Source organism: Schistocerca nitens, chromosome 5, assembly GCF_023898315.1.
Source record: "Schistocerca nitens isolate TAMUIC-IGC-003100 chromosome 5, iqSchNite1.1, whole genome shotgun sequence".
NCBI classification, from domain to species: Eukaryota; Metazoa; Arthropoda; class Insecta; order Orthoptera; family Acrididae; genus Schistocerca; species Schistocerca nitens.
The window spans coordinates 449,661,217-449,680,018 of record NC_064618.1 but is presented as its reverse complement, the minus strand read 5'-3'; the positions used below and the strand labels follow the sequence as shown (position 1 = coordinate 449,680,018).

The following is an 18,802-nucleotide window of genomic DNA, read 5'->3' as shown; positions in this document are numbered from 1 at the left end:
GGGAGGTGAGGGCCGCCTCGGCAGTGCTGTCGTCTTCTCTGTCAGCGTCTCTCTGCGATCAGAGGTGTGTGCGGGTAAGGCGCACTTACTTGTTAGCTCCTACCTTGTGATGTACCAAGATGGCGAGGCATGCTGCAATCTCCAGTGCTGTATCTCAAGTCGTCAACTCTTCCTTCTCAACATTCTCTGTTAAGATTATGGGTGGTCGGTAAGTGAGTGGTGATCGCTGTAATTTGACAGTTTCTGAAAATCACATCTGTATACTACCACTTATACTGTAGCAAGGTGTTTAATTGGGCTGCATACTGAATTCACACAGGTAACAGTTTCATTTCCATTGGTCGCTCATTCATTTTTTATTCCAACAAATGGCTGGTCTTTTATTAATAACGTATCACAGTAAACAGTACATAGTATGCTATTATACTTCTGGAAAGACGTGTGTACTTCTAGTTTGACATCTGGCATATGTCTTTCCTACCGCGATACTGTCTGTATAAATGTTTTTTTTTTTTTAAATAATTTTGTTCCTTGTTTAAGACCACAACACTGCATACACGTTACTTTTTAATGTCCTCTATTATACTTTAATGTACCTCTAGCTCAACAAGTCATCATCACAAAAGCACGTTAGTCGTATGTAAAACTCTCCTTTAACATCTTTGTGTTCACTTGAGATTACGCTGAACAACTAAAACTATTACACTCTTTTATGCTACCATGTACAAGTAAGTAATTAATGCTAAATAAAGAATGAATTATAAATCTGAGGCACTGTTTTGTGAAATCGGTCGCAGTTAATTTTGTCTCGTCTGCTAGATTCTGTCTTTATAACTAATTACATGGTTTAGAACAGTCTACAGTGAAAGACAATCCTTTGAGAAGAATGCTTACAGAGGTTACAACGAAGATTCTGCAACGGCAGCCTGTTCTTTCTTCCTCCTCGCTAGATTTCTCTCAGCTGCTGAGCACAGCTCTTGCTCCGGAATGGTGATGTCTGGGCTGAAACACGCCAGTATCCTCTTCTTGAGTATGGGGAGCGTCGTTCCGTTACAAATGAAAAAAACATACAGCAGTGGCCCCTGCACCATTGTAGCTATATGTACGCAGTACACAAGCTGTGCCACGCCCTGCACCTGGTGAAACCCAATTCTAATGATAATCCCAATCCCACTTAAGATTACAGTTTTAACTGACATAAAAACGAGTTCTTTCTTTGAGGCAAATTTACCCTTCCTATAAATTTTGAGTTGCTGCATTGAGTTCCGAGTTCGTAGGTACATGATTCCCACCAGTCCGAGACAAACCAAGTTAAAAGATATCGATAGTGAAATCGCCCCAAGGAATATTATCCGACTATAGATCAGATAATACCTGGCCGTTCTTTCCAAAGCGATACACGTTGCGCATACCATACTCCAGGGTATTAGTGCATACAGCACCTGGCGACGGAATATCTGGCTCGCTTCAGTAGGTGCTAGCTCGTTAGGAAGCCTCAGATGACGAACACACGCGTACATGTGGTAGCAGAATGAGTTCAGCCAGATACAGCTGAGAAACGTGAGGGCGCTATCGATCAGTACCATTACAGATAAGTCGGGGACGCCTGCCATCCGATAAACGACCTCAGAACACAGGATCTGGACTATACCCGTGATCTGAAAGGACAAGAATATCTTTCCAGGCAGATTACGTAAATGGGGAAGGTGCATGTATAGTCCGGCAGTCAAAAAGCGGAAAAGAATATTTAACACTACAAACGATATTTCTAAAGATTTCAACCTGTCGATTTTAAAATTCTTGTATTTCAAGGTGACACTGTACAAACTCTCTTTGTAACTCAGTGTCCTTTCTGTTGGCTTTACATAACCTCTGAGAGGATCTGTCCACGTTACTTCGAAGCCACTCGGGTACAGCCCAGCTCCGTAATATCTGACGGCACACAGCTCAGGAGATTTATGGAAGGAAAACTCGCGGCACTTCAGCAACAGGACAGCTCTGGAGACAGAGCAGATGGCGTCTGTGGCGTTCGATTCCAGACACGACTGGTCGTCGGGACTGTCGAAGTAGCAGCGAGCGTCGTGCACGGACTGCACGATACTGAATGGGACGTCCTGACAAACGCCGAACGAGTTGACAGCCATCCAGGCCAGCAGACAGAGGTTGACGTTGGCCCTCTGCGTGTAGGCCAGGTAGCTGGTGACGGGTACGTGGGCCGACCTCTGCACCATGTCGGACCACAGACGCTCGCGGCACTGTAGGCGCTGCTGGATGGTCTCCGGGGGCAGGTCTTCCAGCGGACACGTGGGGTGCTCTAGGACGTCAGCCAGCAGCTGCAGGCAGTCAGTGTCCACGTTGAGCACGGCGCTGCTTTTGTCCTCCAGCTGCCACTTCTCGTCTGGAAAAGAACGACAGCAAGTAGTTGGTGCTCGTACACTGTAGCTAGCTAAACCTTAAGTCTTCTTTGGACGATACGACTGGGTGTTGTTGAGTTAAATCGTCGATGATCGGTGGTTATAGTAGGCTACAACCAACAAATAACCAGATATATATACTAACAAGGGAACCTCCCCATCGCACCCCCCTCAGATTTAGTTATAAGTTGGCACAGTGGATAGGCCTTGAAAAACTGAACACAGATCAATCGAGGAAACAGGAAGAAGTTGTGTGGAACGATGAAAAAAATAAGCAAAATATACTAACTGGGTAGTCCATGCGCAAATATGCAACATCAATGACAATGTGACCTCAGGAGCGCCGTGGTCTCGTGGTTTGCGTGAGCAACTGTGGAACTGGAGGTCCTTGGTTCAAGTCTTCCCTCGAGTGAAAATTTTAATTTTTTATTTTCAGACGATTATTATCTGAAAAACTCTTATGTTTTCATCGCTTTTTTGGGAGTGATTATCACATCGACAAGAAAACCTAAATCGGGCAAGGTAGAAGAATCTTTTTACCCATTCGCCAAGTGTACAAGTTAGGTGGGTCGACAACATATTACTGTCATGTGACGCACATGCCGTCACCAGTGTCGTATAGAACATATCAGACGTGTTTTCCTTTGAAGGAATCGGTTGACCTATGACCTTGCGATCAAATGTTTTCGGTTCCCATTGGAAAGGCACGTCCTTTCGTCTACTAATCGCACGGTTTTGCGGTGCGGTCGCAAAACAGAGACACTAAACTTATTACAGTGAACAGAGACGTCAATGAACGAACGGACAGATCATAACTTTGCGAAAATAAAAAAAGTAAACTCTTCACAGGAGGGAAGACTTGAACCATGGACCTCTCATTCGGCAGCTGCTCACGCTAGCCACGGGACCACGGCGCTCCTGAACGCTCGATTTCCTTGATGTTGCCTATCTTGCGCATGGACTTCTCAGTTTGTATATTTTGCTTATTTTTTTCATAGTTCCACACAACTTCTTCCTGTTTTCTCGATTGATCTGTGTTCAGTTTTTCAAGGCCTATCCACTGTGCCAACTTATAACTAAATCTGAAGAGAGTGCGATGGGGAGGTTCCCTTGTAAGATGGTATCTGTTCTTTCGGACATGTCCGAAAGAACAGATACCATCGGTGACCATGCAGCTCGTTAGAATGAAATTACAATGAAATGAACACCCTTAGCTGCTTACAGGCGTTGACATACGTCAACAGAGACAGATGAATATGTGTGCGCCGACCGGGACTCGAACCCGGGATCTCCTGCAGTGCGGGACAATACGTTGAGAATGTGGGTCTCGCGGGAGGCGTGCCAGAGATAAATCCCTGCAGTCGCGCTATTCTCTGTGTCCTCGATGGCTCAGATGGATAGAGCGTCTGCGATGTAAGCAGGGGATCCCGGGTTCGAGTCCCGGTCGGGGCACACATTTTCATCTGTCCCCGTTGACGTATGTCAACGCCTGTAAGCAGCTAAGGGTGTTCATTTCATTGTAATTTCATTCTAATGAGCTGCGTGGTCACCAATGCACAAACAGTGCACGAACTCTAACGGGAATCGGCAACTCGCCGCGAGTAATGAGTATAATGGGCGGTGGCACTACGAATGTAGTGCGGGACAATACGTTGAAAATGTGGGTTGCGCGGGAGGCGTGCCAGAGATAAATCCCTGCAGTCGCGCTATCCTCTGTGTCCTCGGTGGCTCATATGGATAGAGCGTCTGCCATGTAAGCAGGACATCCCGGGTTCGAGTCCCGGTCGGGCCACACATTTTCATCTGTCCCCGTCGACGTATGTCAACGCCTGTAAGCAGCTAAGGGTGTTCATTTCATTGTTAAATAACCAGGTGTATTTGTCAGGAATGATGTGAGGCGGAAAGTGAACTTAGATTTTAGTGTTCACAAAGAATGATACCAGAGATCCATTGAATGAATACTATTCAAGCTCATATCATCTAAACGGCGTCAAAGAAGACCCCCATGTCCCCTTCGAATTTGTATAACTGACGAAATAAGTAGGTTTTATAGATGTCTCTGTTTTGAGGCTGATAAAAGGCACTGGCATCGGTACTGTACTCTCTTGTTTCAACGTCACACTCTGTCAGTTGTGATTCAATGCCGACACAGTCGTACTGAGAAAGGAACGTTTAGTGGTGTTTGTATGGGTGTATGAAAGTCCACATATAGGGCAAACAGTGACAGAGATAACGAGAGCATTTGGCATGGCCCACCTCATAAAGCAAACCTGCTTGGCTGAGAAAACTTGTTGTTCTTTTCTTTTCAGGCTGTGTCACAGACAGGCTGCCTACTCGACATATGTGAGTAGAAATTCGTGAGCTGAAATTCGTTGGCAAATATTGAGCTGAACATCAGGCAGCGCGCTTAGCAATGTGCGACCACACTAGAATGTTTGAAAATGAAAGGATGTAGGCCGATGTTTGTGAATGAATTACCTGTCTATGACATGGAACAACAAGGTGCACCCTGCCTTACATTGTTGTCACAGTGTCTGCTATGTTTCCCACAGGTGCCTTATCCATTAACATTGAAAATAAATTTCCTCCACCAAGTTATTGTGTCAGTATGTGAAGACAAAACCCACCAATTATTGCAGGGGTTAGGATAAGGTTTCCGCTAACACATAGACTGTTTCATGGGAAAAGCTTGCGTGGATAATTTACAAGTCGTCCACTTAGAGACCCTTAGTGCTACTCCCTGAGAATCCGAGGCGAGTACCTAGTTTTCCAATAACTGTGCGCTGTACTGCAGTTAAGAGCTATACTGTTTTATGGTCTAAGGAAAATCCTCATTATCTGCAAGAGCTAGAAAGAACTCGTCTTACATTGTATGGTCTAGGATACCATCATGATACCATTTCAGACCACAGTTCCTTGAAGGACATACGGATGGAAACTTTTAAAGTATTGCAAATGTGGTTAATATCTCAACTCGAAGGCAAGGCAATCATGGATCGTGTGTGGTTCAAGCAGGACGGAACTCCGGCACACTTTGCTATTCATGTGTCTGGGTTGCACAATGAGCATCGTGGCCTGGGAGTGGTTCTGCAACATGTCCGGCCTCATCAAAATGGACACCAGGTGTTCTGAACGTTACCACACCGACAACTTATTATGAGGAATAATTATTTCCCATGTAGGTCAACATAACTTGTTGACGAAAACTTTTAAAACGTACCTACACAGACACTTCACAAGATGTCAAAGGGGACGTGGAGACACACAGATCTCTGTGTAAGGCGCGATGGTCCACATATTGATATGCTGAATATATAGTTTTTATGTCTAAGTAGTCCAAACACAACTTAGTGGCCGAGCGCCTCTAGGCGCTACAGTCTGGAACCGCGAGACCGCTACGGTCGCAGGTTCGAATCCTGCCTCGGGCAAGGATGTGTGTGATGTCCTTAGGTTAGTTAGGTTTAAGTAGTTCTAAGTTCTAGGGGACTGATGACCTCAGATGTTAAGTCCTATCGTGCTCAGAGCCATTTGAACCAACTTAGTGTTTTGAGCTAGCGCTATGCACTTTCAGCTACACTGTATGAAGGATGACTCATTCTGATTTCCCGCCTTTTCAGTATACTTCAGTATAGTATATTCCGCTTAGAGATATCGCGTAACCAGTTTGTTCGTTAGCGCGAGAATGTCAAGAAATAATTCAACAAACTCCAGTAGCGAAAGCACGAAGGAATTCTTCTGTCCCAATGAACGGTTTATTCTTAATATTCTACGAGTATAACATCCAAACCACTTGTAGTATGTAGTTGGCTTGTAAGAGTTCCAGACACAGAGCTGCCAAGAAATCGAAAAGCTTACAGTGGAGTGTACACCTTGCACGGCAATCACGTAAATCGAGAAGGGTTTCTGAACCTCAATCGTCAAATCAGAATACAGTCCGAAGTCATCAGCGCACAGAGCTGCAGTGGACGAACCCCAGTATCAAACTCACCTACGATGTCTCTGACAGATGGGCTGTATTTAGTTCTCAGCCAGTTGATCCGATAGAAGGAGTACACCGCGTCGGCGAGACCGAACATCTCTGATGCCTTTGGCTGCTGCTGCTCGCACTGCGCGCTGAAGTCGTCGCGAAAGGAGAGGTACCACTCCTGGTAGTCCAGCAGGCGGTCATTCAGCACCGGCCGCCTATAACACACAGACAGAGAGGTTAAAACCAGCGTTCCAAATCATGTACCACAGCGCGCGGAAGAATGTAAAAATATGCATTGTGAATTTTCGCTCAGCAGCGGAGCGGGCGCGGACTTCAAACTCTCTGGAAGATTAAAACCGCTTGTAGGACCGGGATTCGAACATGGGACAACCGCGTTTTTGAAAATAAAGTTTTTTACTGGCGCGGAATATATATACGCATCAAAAAAGTTTCGCATCGCCACGGTTCCGAGAGTTCCGGAATCTGTACAGAAAATTGGAATAGAGATCAACATAAACATCATTTCCGCCCTTCTTATTGCTCATGAAAACTACACATTGCATGTTGTACCACCATTCAGCGAGACTTTCAGAGGTGGTGGTCCAGACTGCTGTACACACCGGTACCTCTAATACCCAGTAGCACGTCCTCTTGCTTTGATGCTTGCCTGTATTCGTCGTGACATACTATCCACAAGTATATGTAGGCACTGGTGGTCCAGACTGTCCCACAACCTCATGAATGCATGGACGCTGCATGTCAGCAGGGGACTGTTCAAGCTGGTGGAGGCTCTGTAATGGTGTGGGCCGTGTGCAGTTGGAGTGATATGGGACCCCTGATACGTGTGGTGAGACGTTCGTAAGCATCCTGTCTTATCATTGCATCCATTCATGTCCATTGTGCATTCCGACGGACTTTGGCAATTTCAGCAGGACACTGCGACAATCCACACGACCTGAATTGCTACAGAGTGTCTCCGAGAACACTTTCTGAGTTTAAACACTTCTGCTGGCCACCAAACTCCCCAAACATGAACATTATTCAGCACTCTGGGATGCCTTGCAACGTGCAAGAGATCTCCACCCCCTCGCACTCTTACAGGTTTACGGACAGCCCTGCAGGAGTCATGGTGTCAGTTCCCTCCAGCACTACTTCAGACATTAGTCGAGTCCATGCCACGTCGTGTTGCGATTTTTCTGCGTGCTCTCGGGGAGGGGGGGGGGGGGGGGGGGAGCTTGACGATATTAGGCAGGTGTACCAGTTTCTTTGTCCCCTCGGAGTATATCGCGAAGATAGTTTGAACGCTGATTGTGGAAGTGTGGTTACACCATAAAAATGCGATAATATATTGCTGATTAGTAAAGGTACCAAATTCTAAATAATTTGGGCGAGACAAGTGTTAAAGGTGGATCAAAAATGATCACCAGATGCGTTTATACACCCCTTGGCATAGCAGCAGTAGAGGCGCAACAGTTGAGGAGAATCTTAGAGAATATTTGGCTTAAGTTTCCTGGTAGTTTTATAGCTGCAGAGGTAGATTTAAACTTACCTGTTTTATCCGAAAGATAGTTTGAACAGTAAAACAGAGCACTGACTCGTGAATATAACATCTTAGTTCTGTTGGTGACAAACAGACCGGAACTTTTCGACTTGTGTAGCGTAGAAGAGGGAAACAGGACGGTTATAGCATCAGGGAATACGGCTATAAGAGTGGCCGAGCGGTTCTAGACGCTTCAGTCTGGAACCGCGCGACCGCTACGGTCGCAGGTTCGAATCCTGCCTCGGGCATGAATATGTGTGATGTTCTTAGGTTAGTTAAGTTTAAGTAGTTCTAAGTTCTAGGGGACTGATGACCTCAGAAGTTAAGTCCCATAGTGCTCAGAGCCATTTGAACCAATACGGCTATAAATAGGAATAGAAAAAGAGGCAGGAATATCGTTGTAATTAACAAGAGCGACAAGAAACAAGTTTAAGATTACTTGAGCAGTCAGCACGAAAACTTCATCTCCAGCCCAAACAATATTATCAACAGATAAAAGTTCAAGAGCATTCCACCATACGCTTTAGACAGATATGTGCCGAGCAAAGTTCTGAGGAAAGGAAAAGACTCGCTGTAGCTTGACAGACGTGTTAGGGAACTGCTCCGAAAACAAAGGGAGCTTGACTGTAAATAAAAACGTAGCCAAGGCCTCACAAACCAAAAAGAAAAGAAAAAAGTTGAATGAAGCCAAAATTAGCGTATGGAGAGCCATTCGTGAAGCGTCCAACGTGACTTGAGAGACAATGCTAAGATGTCCTGGTCTTATGTTAAATCGGTAAACGGATCGAAGTCACATTTCGAGGCACTCTGTGACCATAACGGACGTGAAACGGTTGACGACAGAGCAAAAGCCGAAATACCAAATGCCTTTTTCCGAACCTGTTGCCCAGAGGCAGGTTGCAGTGTAATACCTCCTTAAAATCACAGCACCAACGGCAAAATGACACATATCGGAGAAAGAGATCATAGGACAGAAAAACAAATGGTCCAAATTGCTCTGAGCACTATGGGACTTAACATCTGAGGTCATCAGTCCCCTAGAACTTAGAACTACTTAAACCTAACTAACCTAAAGACAGCACACACATACATGCCCGAGGCAGGATTCGAACCTGCGACCGTAGCGGTCGCGCGGTTCCAGACTGAAGCGCCTAGAACCGCTCGGCCACAACGGCCGGCTGACAGAAAAACAACTGACATCATTCGACAGAGGCAACGCTGAGTATGGGAAAGGGCTGGCTCCTCATCCTGCAGCAGTGTGTCGCAAGTGTCTGGAGGAGCCAAGCGTTGCTGATGACTGGCAACCAGCACAGGTCACTCCCGTGCTGGAGAAGGGTCGTCGAACAGACGCACAGAGCCACAGGCCGCCATCGGTCGCTTTTAGAATTTTGGAACTTGTTTTATGCTCACAAATTATAATATTTCTGGAGGCCGAAAATCTCCTCTAGCAGGAACCAATATTGGGTTATCTTCTGAAATCCAGCTCGCTTTGTTCGTCCACGAGACTCAGAAAGCAGTAAATAGAGGCGCCTGGGTAGGCTCAGGGTTCCTTTACTTCCGGAAGGCATTCGATATACACTGAAGAGCCAAAAAACCTGGTACTCCTGCCTAATATCGTGGATGGCCCCCGAGAGCACGCAAAAGTTCGGCAGTACGGCGTGACTTGGACTCGACTAACGTCTGAATTAGTGCTGGATGGAACTGACACCAATAATCATGCAAAGCTTCCCATAAACCCGTAAGAGATGTCATCTGAACAGCACGTTGCGAGGCATCTCAGATGTTTCCAATAATCTTCATGCCTTGAGAGTTTGGTGGCCAGCGGAAGTGTTTTTAACCCAGACGAGTGTCCTGGAGCCACTCTGTAGCAATTCTGGTCGTGTGGGTGTCGCATTGTCCTGCGGGAAGAGTCCAAGTCCCTAGGAATGCACAATGAACACGAATGGATACAGGCGATCAGACTAGATTGTTGCGTATATGTCACCTGTCAGAGTTGCCTCTAGTATCAGAGGTTCCATATCACTCCAACTGCATACTGCCCCAAACCATTACAGTGTCTCCACCAACTTGAACAGTCCCCTACTGACAGGCAGGTTCCATGGATTTTCGAGGTTGTCTCCATACTCGTACACGTCCATCCGCTCCATACTATTTGAAACGAGACTCGTCCGACCAGGCAACAAGTTTCTAGTCATCAACAGTCCAATGTCGGTCTTGACGGGCCCTGGCGAGGCGAAAGCCTCTGTGTCGTACAAGCACCAAGGGCACACGAGTGGGACTTCGGCTCCGAAAGCCCTCATCGACGACGTTTCCTTGAATGGTCTGCACGGTGACACTTTCTGATGCCCCAGCATTGAAATGTGCAGCAATTTGAGCAAGAGTTGCACTTTCTGTCACGTTCAAAGATTCTCTTGAGTCTTCGTTGGTCCCGTTCTTCCAGGACCCTTTCCCCGCCGCAACGATGTCGGAGGTTTTATGTTTTATCGGATTCCAGATATTCACAGTATACTCGTGAAATGGTCGTACGGGCAAATCCCCACTTCTTCGCTACCTCGGAGATGCTGTCTCCGATCACTCGTTGGCCGACTATAAAACCACGTTCAAACTCACTCACATCTTGATAACCTGCCAGTGTAGTAGCAGTAACTGATCTAACAACTGCGCCAGATACTTGTTGTCTTATATAGGCGACGCCGACCGCTGCGCCGTATTGTGCCTGTTTACATGTCTCTGTGTTTGAATACGCATGCCTACACCAGTTTGTTTGGCGCTTCAGTGTAAGGAAACGCACTGACGTTAGTCACTCACATTCATTGAGACGCCTGGCTTCCTTACTGGTGGTACCACTGTTCACTGAAACGGTCTGCTCCGCTCATCTGGTGCGGAATATGCGGCCCATTTTAAGACAAGAGACTAATGCAATTACTGAAGGCTATACGGAGTGCCAGGACTTTGTAAATGAGTTGATGCTGTAACCGTCTCCTTCACCATGAACAACAAGCACCATTTTTACTCTATCGTGAATTAAATGATGTCAGTAATTTTTATAACAGTAAAGAATGAGACCCATGGAGATAAGTAAAGTAAATATTCCAGAATTATAAAGAGCTGGAGAATAGTTCAAATACACATGGCCTTTACAGTACCTAAGTATATAGCTTCCAGGCGTCTCCTTGTCTTCTTCCAGCGTATAGTTCGCTATCTGCTTTCTGATGTACTGAACATCGCGTTCCCAACCCCTTAATTTCGTGTGCAGCATGTCTCTCACATGTTTCATGTCCTCAATCCATCGATCGAGCTGCTCATAACTGACGTTTTTACTCTGAAACACACAAAATCAAATGGTTCAAATGGCTCTGAGCACTATGGGACTTAACATCTGAGGTCATCAGTCCCCTAGAACTTAGAACTACTTAAACCTAACTAACCTAAGGACATCACACACAACCATGCCCGAGGCAGGATTCGAACCTGCGACCGTAGCGGTCGCGCGGTTCCTGACTGAAGCGCCTAGAACCGCTCGGCCACACTGGCCGGCTCTGAAACACACAGAAAGTAGTTAAAATTACTTGTGTAATACAGACCGCGGCAGCAAATCTTAACTTACATTTGTAGGCACAGTTATTACATAACATTTAAAGTACTGCACGTGGGGGACCACACATTCAGTTTTGTACAGCCAGCGCAGCATTAAAGCAAAGTAAGTATATAACGGTGTGTTATAAGGGACAATCAAAACGTTTCTGTTCAAAGGCTGTACGGTCCAGAAACGATATGCCAATCAGGCAAAATCGATCTGAGTATCGAGGCAATCATTTCCCCGATACACAAGGCTGAAGTTAACCGTTTGGTAGATCACCGCATTCTGTTGCGTGAAGAAGTCCGCAACTGCCTGCTGCACATCCTCAACCTACAGGAATCGCCGACCATTCGAGGCCTTTCTTAATGGACCGACCGAAGGCGAGACAGTCTCACAGGGACACATCAGGACTGTAGGGTGGGTGCTCGCGTGTCTCCCACACGAGTCATCCACAACGGATGAGGCTGGCCTCCCAGACCGACCAGCCACTCGTGCCGAATCGCAGGCAGCGCGGAACTTGGCGCACCATTCCACAGCGGTGGTTTTCGACAGACGTGCTGCCCCATAATTCACTGATGGATGTCTACTGGAGTCTGTCAGCCAAGAAAAGACTAACACACAGCACGCTGATCCTATTTGGATGCATTTGGTTATATTGTTGGCGCAGTTCATTTTTCACACTCACAGCACTAAGACGCGAATGCCACACTAATCCCTTGTCTACATGTCAGTGCTTATACGAGGTGTGGCTAGAAAAAAACCGGACTAGTACTGGTGAAACAATAAAACGAATGCAATAAGGCTGAAAGTCGCGTGGCCTGTCACGTGACTCTCGCTCCGCCTACTGCTCGAGTTTCATCTGCCTCCTGCACTCAGTCTGCCCGTGGCGTCTGTTTTAAGTAGTTGACGTTTTGTCTGTGCGTCGGAAAATGTTGATTGTACAGAAAGAACAGCGTGTTAACATCAAATTTTGTTTCAAACTAGGAAAATCTGCAAGTGAAACGTTTGTAATGTTACAACAAGTGTACGGCGATGATTGTTTATCGCGAACACATGTGTTTGAGTGGTTTAAACGATTTAAAGATGGCCGCGAAGACACCAGTGATGACACTCGCACTGGCAGACCATTGTCAGCAAAAACTGATGCAAACATTGAAAAAATCGGTAAACTTGTTCGACAAGATCGCCGTTTAACAATCAGAGCAGTGTCTCAGTTAACAGGAGTTGACAAGGAAAGTGTCGAACAAGTTTATCGATTTTTTCAATGTTTGCATCAGTTTTTGCTGACAATGGTCTGCCAGTGCGAGTGTCATCACTGGTGTCTTCGCGGCCATCTTTAAATCGTTTAAACCACTCAAACACTTGTGTTCGCGATAAACAATCATCGCCGTACACTTGTTGTAACATTACAAACGTTTCACTTGCAGATTTTCCTAGTTTGAAACAAAATTTGATGTTAACACGCTGTTCTTTCTGTACAATCAACATTTTTCGACGCACAGACAAAACGTCAACTACTTAAAACAGACGCCACGGGCAGACTGAGTGCAGGAGGCAGATGAAACTCGAGCAGTAGGCGGAGCGAGAGTCACGTGACAGGCCACGCGACTTTCAGCCTTATTGCATTCGTTTTATTGTTTCACCAGTACTAGTCCGGTTTTTTTCTAGCCACACCTCGTATACCAGCACTGCAGTCGCGCTACGTTGCACAAACGTTGTAGCTACGCCACCAAAGGGAAACATTTCATCGCCCCTTATATAATTCACAAACAGTTATCAGCCTATAACGTCAAATAAGAGACCTGTAGATGTTTCGAGGTTTGAATGTGTGAATGCGTGCTGTTGCAGCATTGCATATGAATTAAATCCCCTAGGGCTGCGGGCAGAGTCAAACTCCGACATTTGAGGCCGCCTAACGTGGCTGGGAGACCAAGCAAATTTCGTGCAAACTTTTCAACGGTTTTCGAAATGACGGTCCTGAGACCGTTGACTACTGTGTCAAATTCTTGCTTGTTACCAATGCTGCGGAAAAGGTGGGTACATGTAGGGACCGTTTGCATACGTAATGATATGTAACAAGCACTCTGTATCAGAAATATTATCTTATATTACAACAAATAAGCCCTCGGTCACAAATATTAAGTCAAAATTGACCAGGTTTAGACGCTACTATGAGCGTCGTCTTCAGAATTAAACTAACTGTTCTAAAACGTAATAGGTATATAAGACATTAATAAACTAAAGTGTGTACTGATTGGAAAGAGATGCAGTACTTACAAGTCATATTTTCAAAAAAAAAAATCTAAGCCGGAAAGACGACGTCATGAATAGTTGTAAATAAGTAAGTTTTTAAAAATATTATTTTAATTGGTTGTGCGCATATCAAACATCATCATTTGCCTATTGTCTCGCTGCTCGCTTTCGCTGCAAATATTCGTTTGCTGTTCATCGTTTGACGTGATCGTTTTTTCTGAACATGTCTCGAATCTAGCAAATTTGAAGGCACATAGCAAATTTTACGCATCTCACGAGTCTCAGATGGGGAAAAATGAGTCCATCATAGATGGTGTAGCTGATGTTAACACAGAAGCAAAGTCGGAGAATATATGTCGAAATATCTTCGTTGCTTATAAACAGAATACTGTGGAATGGCGGTTTATAAACACATGGAGCAGAGAATGTTGAGCACAGACAAAGGTATGGTCAGGAGTGCCCCAGAGAGGTTTGCTAGGAGCGCCCTTGTTCTCTCTGTACATACGATGTGGTTCAAAAGTGACTGTACACACCTTGTAGGTGTAATGTATGCATCAAAAATAAGAGTAAAATATTAAATAACGATTTGACTGAAAATGTTTTATTTCCGAGTTAGGCAGCAGAGTAGGGATCACGACAATCAACACGAAATAAATTGTGACTGACTGACAACCACAGCTGCCGACAGGTGTTGTTGATATACCTCGATGTGGACAGCTGAAAATGTGTGCCCCGAACGGGACTCGAACCCGGGATCTCCTGCTTACATGGCAGACGCTCTATCCATCTGGGCCACCGAGGACACAGATGCAGCGCGACTGCAGGGACGTATCCCTTGCACGCCTCCCGTGAGACCCACATTCCCAACTTTCCACGCTTCTACATATGTATTGTACCTTATAGACATTTGCCCACCCACTCATTACTCGCACACGCTTTGGCGATTCCCGTAAGAGTTTGGGCAACCTGTGCGCATTCGCACAGACGAAGGTCAATGGCAGGGTAGCCTTTTAACTACATATACGAAGACAATGAGTGGGTGGGCAAATGTCTATAAGGTACAATACATATGTAGAAGCGTGGACAGTTGGGAATGTGGGTCTCACGGGAGGTGTGCAAGGGATACGTCCCTGCAGCCGCGCTATTCATCTGTGTCCTCGGTGGCTCAGATGGATAGAGCGTCTGCCATGTAAGCAGGAGATCCCGGGTTCGAGTCCCGGTCGGGGCACACATTTTCAGCTGTCCACATCGAGGTATATCAACAACACCTGTCGGCAGCTGTGGTTGTCAGTAAGTCATCATTTATTCCAGGGAAAAGCTGCACGGTCATCAACAGTAACTGTTCTTTCAAGAACAAGTTACTGTCTTCGTAAAAAACAAATTGTTGTCAGAAAGCAACGACACGAGTGTGCCCAAAAGTCAACGCAACTAAGTACTGCATATTTACCCCAGAACGTGTGCAAACTGATGTGCATGTGACAGTGACGTGCTCGACGTCTCACCACTCTGGGACTTTTTCAGGCTACTTTCAGCTCATCCTGCATAGCTGCTGTAGTTGTGCTACATTCTTAGCTGCAACATCATACAGGAGCTCCTTGAGATGGCTCGAAAGGTAGACGTGCAGAGCGGTAATATCTGGTGATATGGCGGGCCAAGCAACCGACCCCGCACAACCTGTTCACGTGTTGGCACAACCAACACTGAGATTCTCTCTTAAATGTGCAGCAGCAGCAGCATCGTACATAAACTGTAAGTTGGTTTGGGTAGCGAGTGGGCTGCCATAAAGCAGATCACCCAATGCATGTTCCAAAAACTGTTGATACACACTGACAGTCAGACCTTGTGGAATAACATGCAGTACGAGCGACTGATCATCCACTATGCCACACCAAATTTCACTGCAAAACGATATTCATATCCTGATACTGTAGTTACACAAGCATTCTCATACAATTAAATGAGCTTTTTATGACGGTTCACGATAACCACTCAGGTAAAGAAGCTCTCATCCATAAACAGTATCCTACGACCAAACAATGGATCAAGTGCATGGTGCTCGAGCAACCACTGACAGAAATCCTGACGTCTAGGATTGTCTACAGATGTCAGCTCCTGTACCTACTGTAGGCGCCATGGGTGGAATTGCCATCTCTGGAGCAGATGCAATGCAGTTGATTGAGGAATCCCTACAGTGGTACTTATATGGCGATTACTTGTGATCGAATCCTCATCCATCATTTCCAGGATCTCCACAATACCCGCTCCACCGTGTTGAGGCCAGCCTGTCTGCAGTGCACCATGAATGCCATATTCCCTGAAACGGCTGTCCACAGCTGTGAAAGTCTGATGGTTTGGTACTCTTCCGTTTGGAAACATTCCATATACCGTCGTCTTGCTGATCATACATTGTCTTCTGCTGCGCCATAAAGGAACTGCAGATCTGCGCATTCACCATTTGAGTACGAAATTGTACTGTGCACAAAGACTGCAGTCTATGAACTACCGACAGAATGAATGCACGTATTACATCTGGTTACCAGAAGCCACAAAACCATTTGAAATGATTAAGATGGATCTTCTTGGTCCATTTAATGAATTAAAGATGGAAACGATTTCGTTTTAATGATTACTGCCACCTCTCATGATATGTGAAAATTATTAACATCTTCAATCAGAGAGCAACTATGGCGCCCAAAGTGTAGCTGACAACCGGTTCCCCGAGTTTGGAGTACCTGAGACATTGTTCAACAATCAAAGGAGACCTTCCTGTCGGACTCAGTGAAACAAATATATCGTTTGCTACGCTTTAAGAAATTGCAAACTAGTCCACTGCATCCAGTAGGAAATGGTAGAATGGAGCGAGTTCATCGTGCTATTGGTGGAGTGCTGAGCTGCTGTATTCACTATCACTACAGTGACTGGGATACATGTTTGTCATTCTTTGTGTGAGCGTACAATTCAAGTGGTACTGGGATATCCGATTATCAGGTAGTCTAAGGAAGGAAGATGCCATTGCCAATTGATATGGTTAGACTGATAAGCTTCAAGACAGAGAGGCAGTCTGCTATTTTGCAAAGATGCTGAAGAGATGCAGAGGCATGTGCAGAAAACTAACACCAAAGCTCTGGAATGGCAAGAGGCACTTCACTGCAGTACAGGATATGGAGGCAGGTAATGCGGTCTAGCCCTTACACACTGAAGAGTAAAACAAGGACGTTTGTAATGAGTTACAAATAAATTTATGAAGTAGTAGAGACATCGCCAATCACCATCAAAGTTCATTTGCCAGTGAGAACAGCAATAGTTCATTTCAGATACTTTGTCTATTTCAAGGCATGCCAGGTACATTACCACAAGAATCAATCATGGAGAAAGAGAAAAGGCTGAGAAGTAAGACGAAAGCTGAGTTTCCTCATGGCTCACTCCTTCTATTCTGTCGAGGAGCTCCTGGAAGAGCTAAAAAATTAAGCAAATTCCAGTGTTACATTCTTGATTTTCTTTATTTAAACTAACGACTTGTCGCCTGAATATGTTTCTTACATTTCATTTCATCTGTTTCTACAATCGTGTTATAATTTCATGTATTGACTCGTTCCATGACCATGGAGACTTCTCCTAAATGTGGTCCCACGGAACAATAAATAAATAAAAAAAAATAAAATAAAAAAGATGTTGCATGATTGGTACAAGAAATACATCATGGATTGAGACCAAAAGAATAGGGAATAGTTGTGTTTTCCGCATTATGTTGTGTTCAGATAATGGCATAAGGTAGCATTAAGATAAGGAAGGTGTGTTTGTCAGTGACCAACTTGGTTTTATGCAAAATGTACAAAATCAGTTCGTTTGTCACTGTTTTTGTTGTTATATATAAGACTTATGTATAGTGTATGTTTAAGAAGTTTATCAGGTGACTGCACTTCTTTCGAATGGGGGTCAGCGAATAATGATGGCTCCTGTTCCCAGGTTTCTGTGTGCCATGCTGCACCTGTTTACCCATGACAGAAGGGGGGAGGGCTGTGGGATCACTACTTACAGTGGAGTGCTCTTCAGTAAACAAGAAGATGTGGTTCTCACCAGTCGTTAATGGAATCTGATGCTAGATTTCAGTTCGTGGGAAATGTGAAACCAAGTAAGGAGAGTGGAAGAGGTGTTTGCTGGGTTGCAAAAAGAAATAGAGAGTACGGACATAGCGAATGAAGAATAGGGAGAGTATGACAGACTGCAGTAATTGTACATCATTTATGGGGGCAGATGCAAGAAGCAGCAGATGTGTGCCATTCACTTTGCAGTGATGCAAGAGAAGTTGGTTGGATGCTGGAGGACAGATATTAAAACTGTGTTCCGAGTTGCAGATAAGTATGGCATCAGAGAACTAAATAGTACCATGGAAGGAGTGAGGAAGATGACAAAAGACAAGAAGACAGTGGTAGACTGAGGTGGTAAAGCGGCATAAAATGCACTTGGTGGGCCTGGAGAAAGAAGTTCCGAATAATACTTCCTCCCTACAGAGGTGATGGAGTATGTGTAGTCGTCAGCTGATATCTTGCCCCAAGATCTGGGAATGATGCAGTCTCATGTGAGTGCATTAGACGAAAGAGTTACAGTTGCAAGGTTGCTGGAGACATCCGCTGATAGCATTTTGGTTGCCTGAGTCGAAATGGCAAGCTCGCAAGAAGCCATTCTCCATGCAGGACATGGACAACTAAGTCCAGCATTAATAAAACCAGAAAAATATCTCATTCAGTTACAGAAAGGACAAACAGCTGCCACCTGAGCTGTAATCTTATAATCTTCGCAGAAACGAATGAACGGAATTTTTTTGTGTACTACCAAAGAGCAACTATGTAAGTTAGTACAGACTAGACATAAGTAAATGCACTGATTAGGATCCCAGTTCCAAGTGAATGCACATCGTTTAAATATTTCACCATCCATGCTTACCCATCTTTGAGCCACAACCTTACTTTCAGAAAGCAGGACTACACTGGATTTACTACATGTATGACACCCTAACGCTGGTAGCTAATTGCTACAAGGATGGACCC

The 18,802-nt window shown here is 45.1% G+C and overlaps 1 protein-coding gene across 1 annotated transcript in view; it reads right to left on the bottom strand.

Annotated features, from left to right (window-relative positions):
• Positions 1 to 453: 453 nt before the first annotated feature.
• LOC126260001 (uncharacterized) overlaps positions 454 to 18,802 on the bottom strand; it is a 62,268-nt gene continuing 43,919 nt past the window's right edge. The window contains exons 6-8 of the mRNA XM_049957154.1: positions 11,068 to 11,243; positions 6,403 to 6,596; positions 454 to 2,398 (exon numbers count right to left, since the gene is read on the bottom strand). Coding sequence (XP_049813111.1) covers positions 900 to 2,398; positions 6,403 to 6,596; positions 11,068 to 11,243 — 1,869 coding nt within the window. The 3' untranslated portion in view covers positions 454 to 899. The remainder of the gene's footprint in view (positions 2,399 to 6,402; positions 6,597 to 11,067; positions 11,244 to 18,802) is intronic.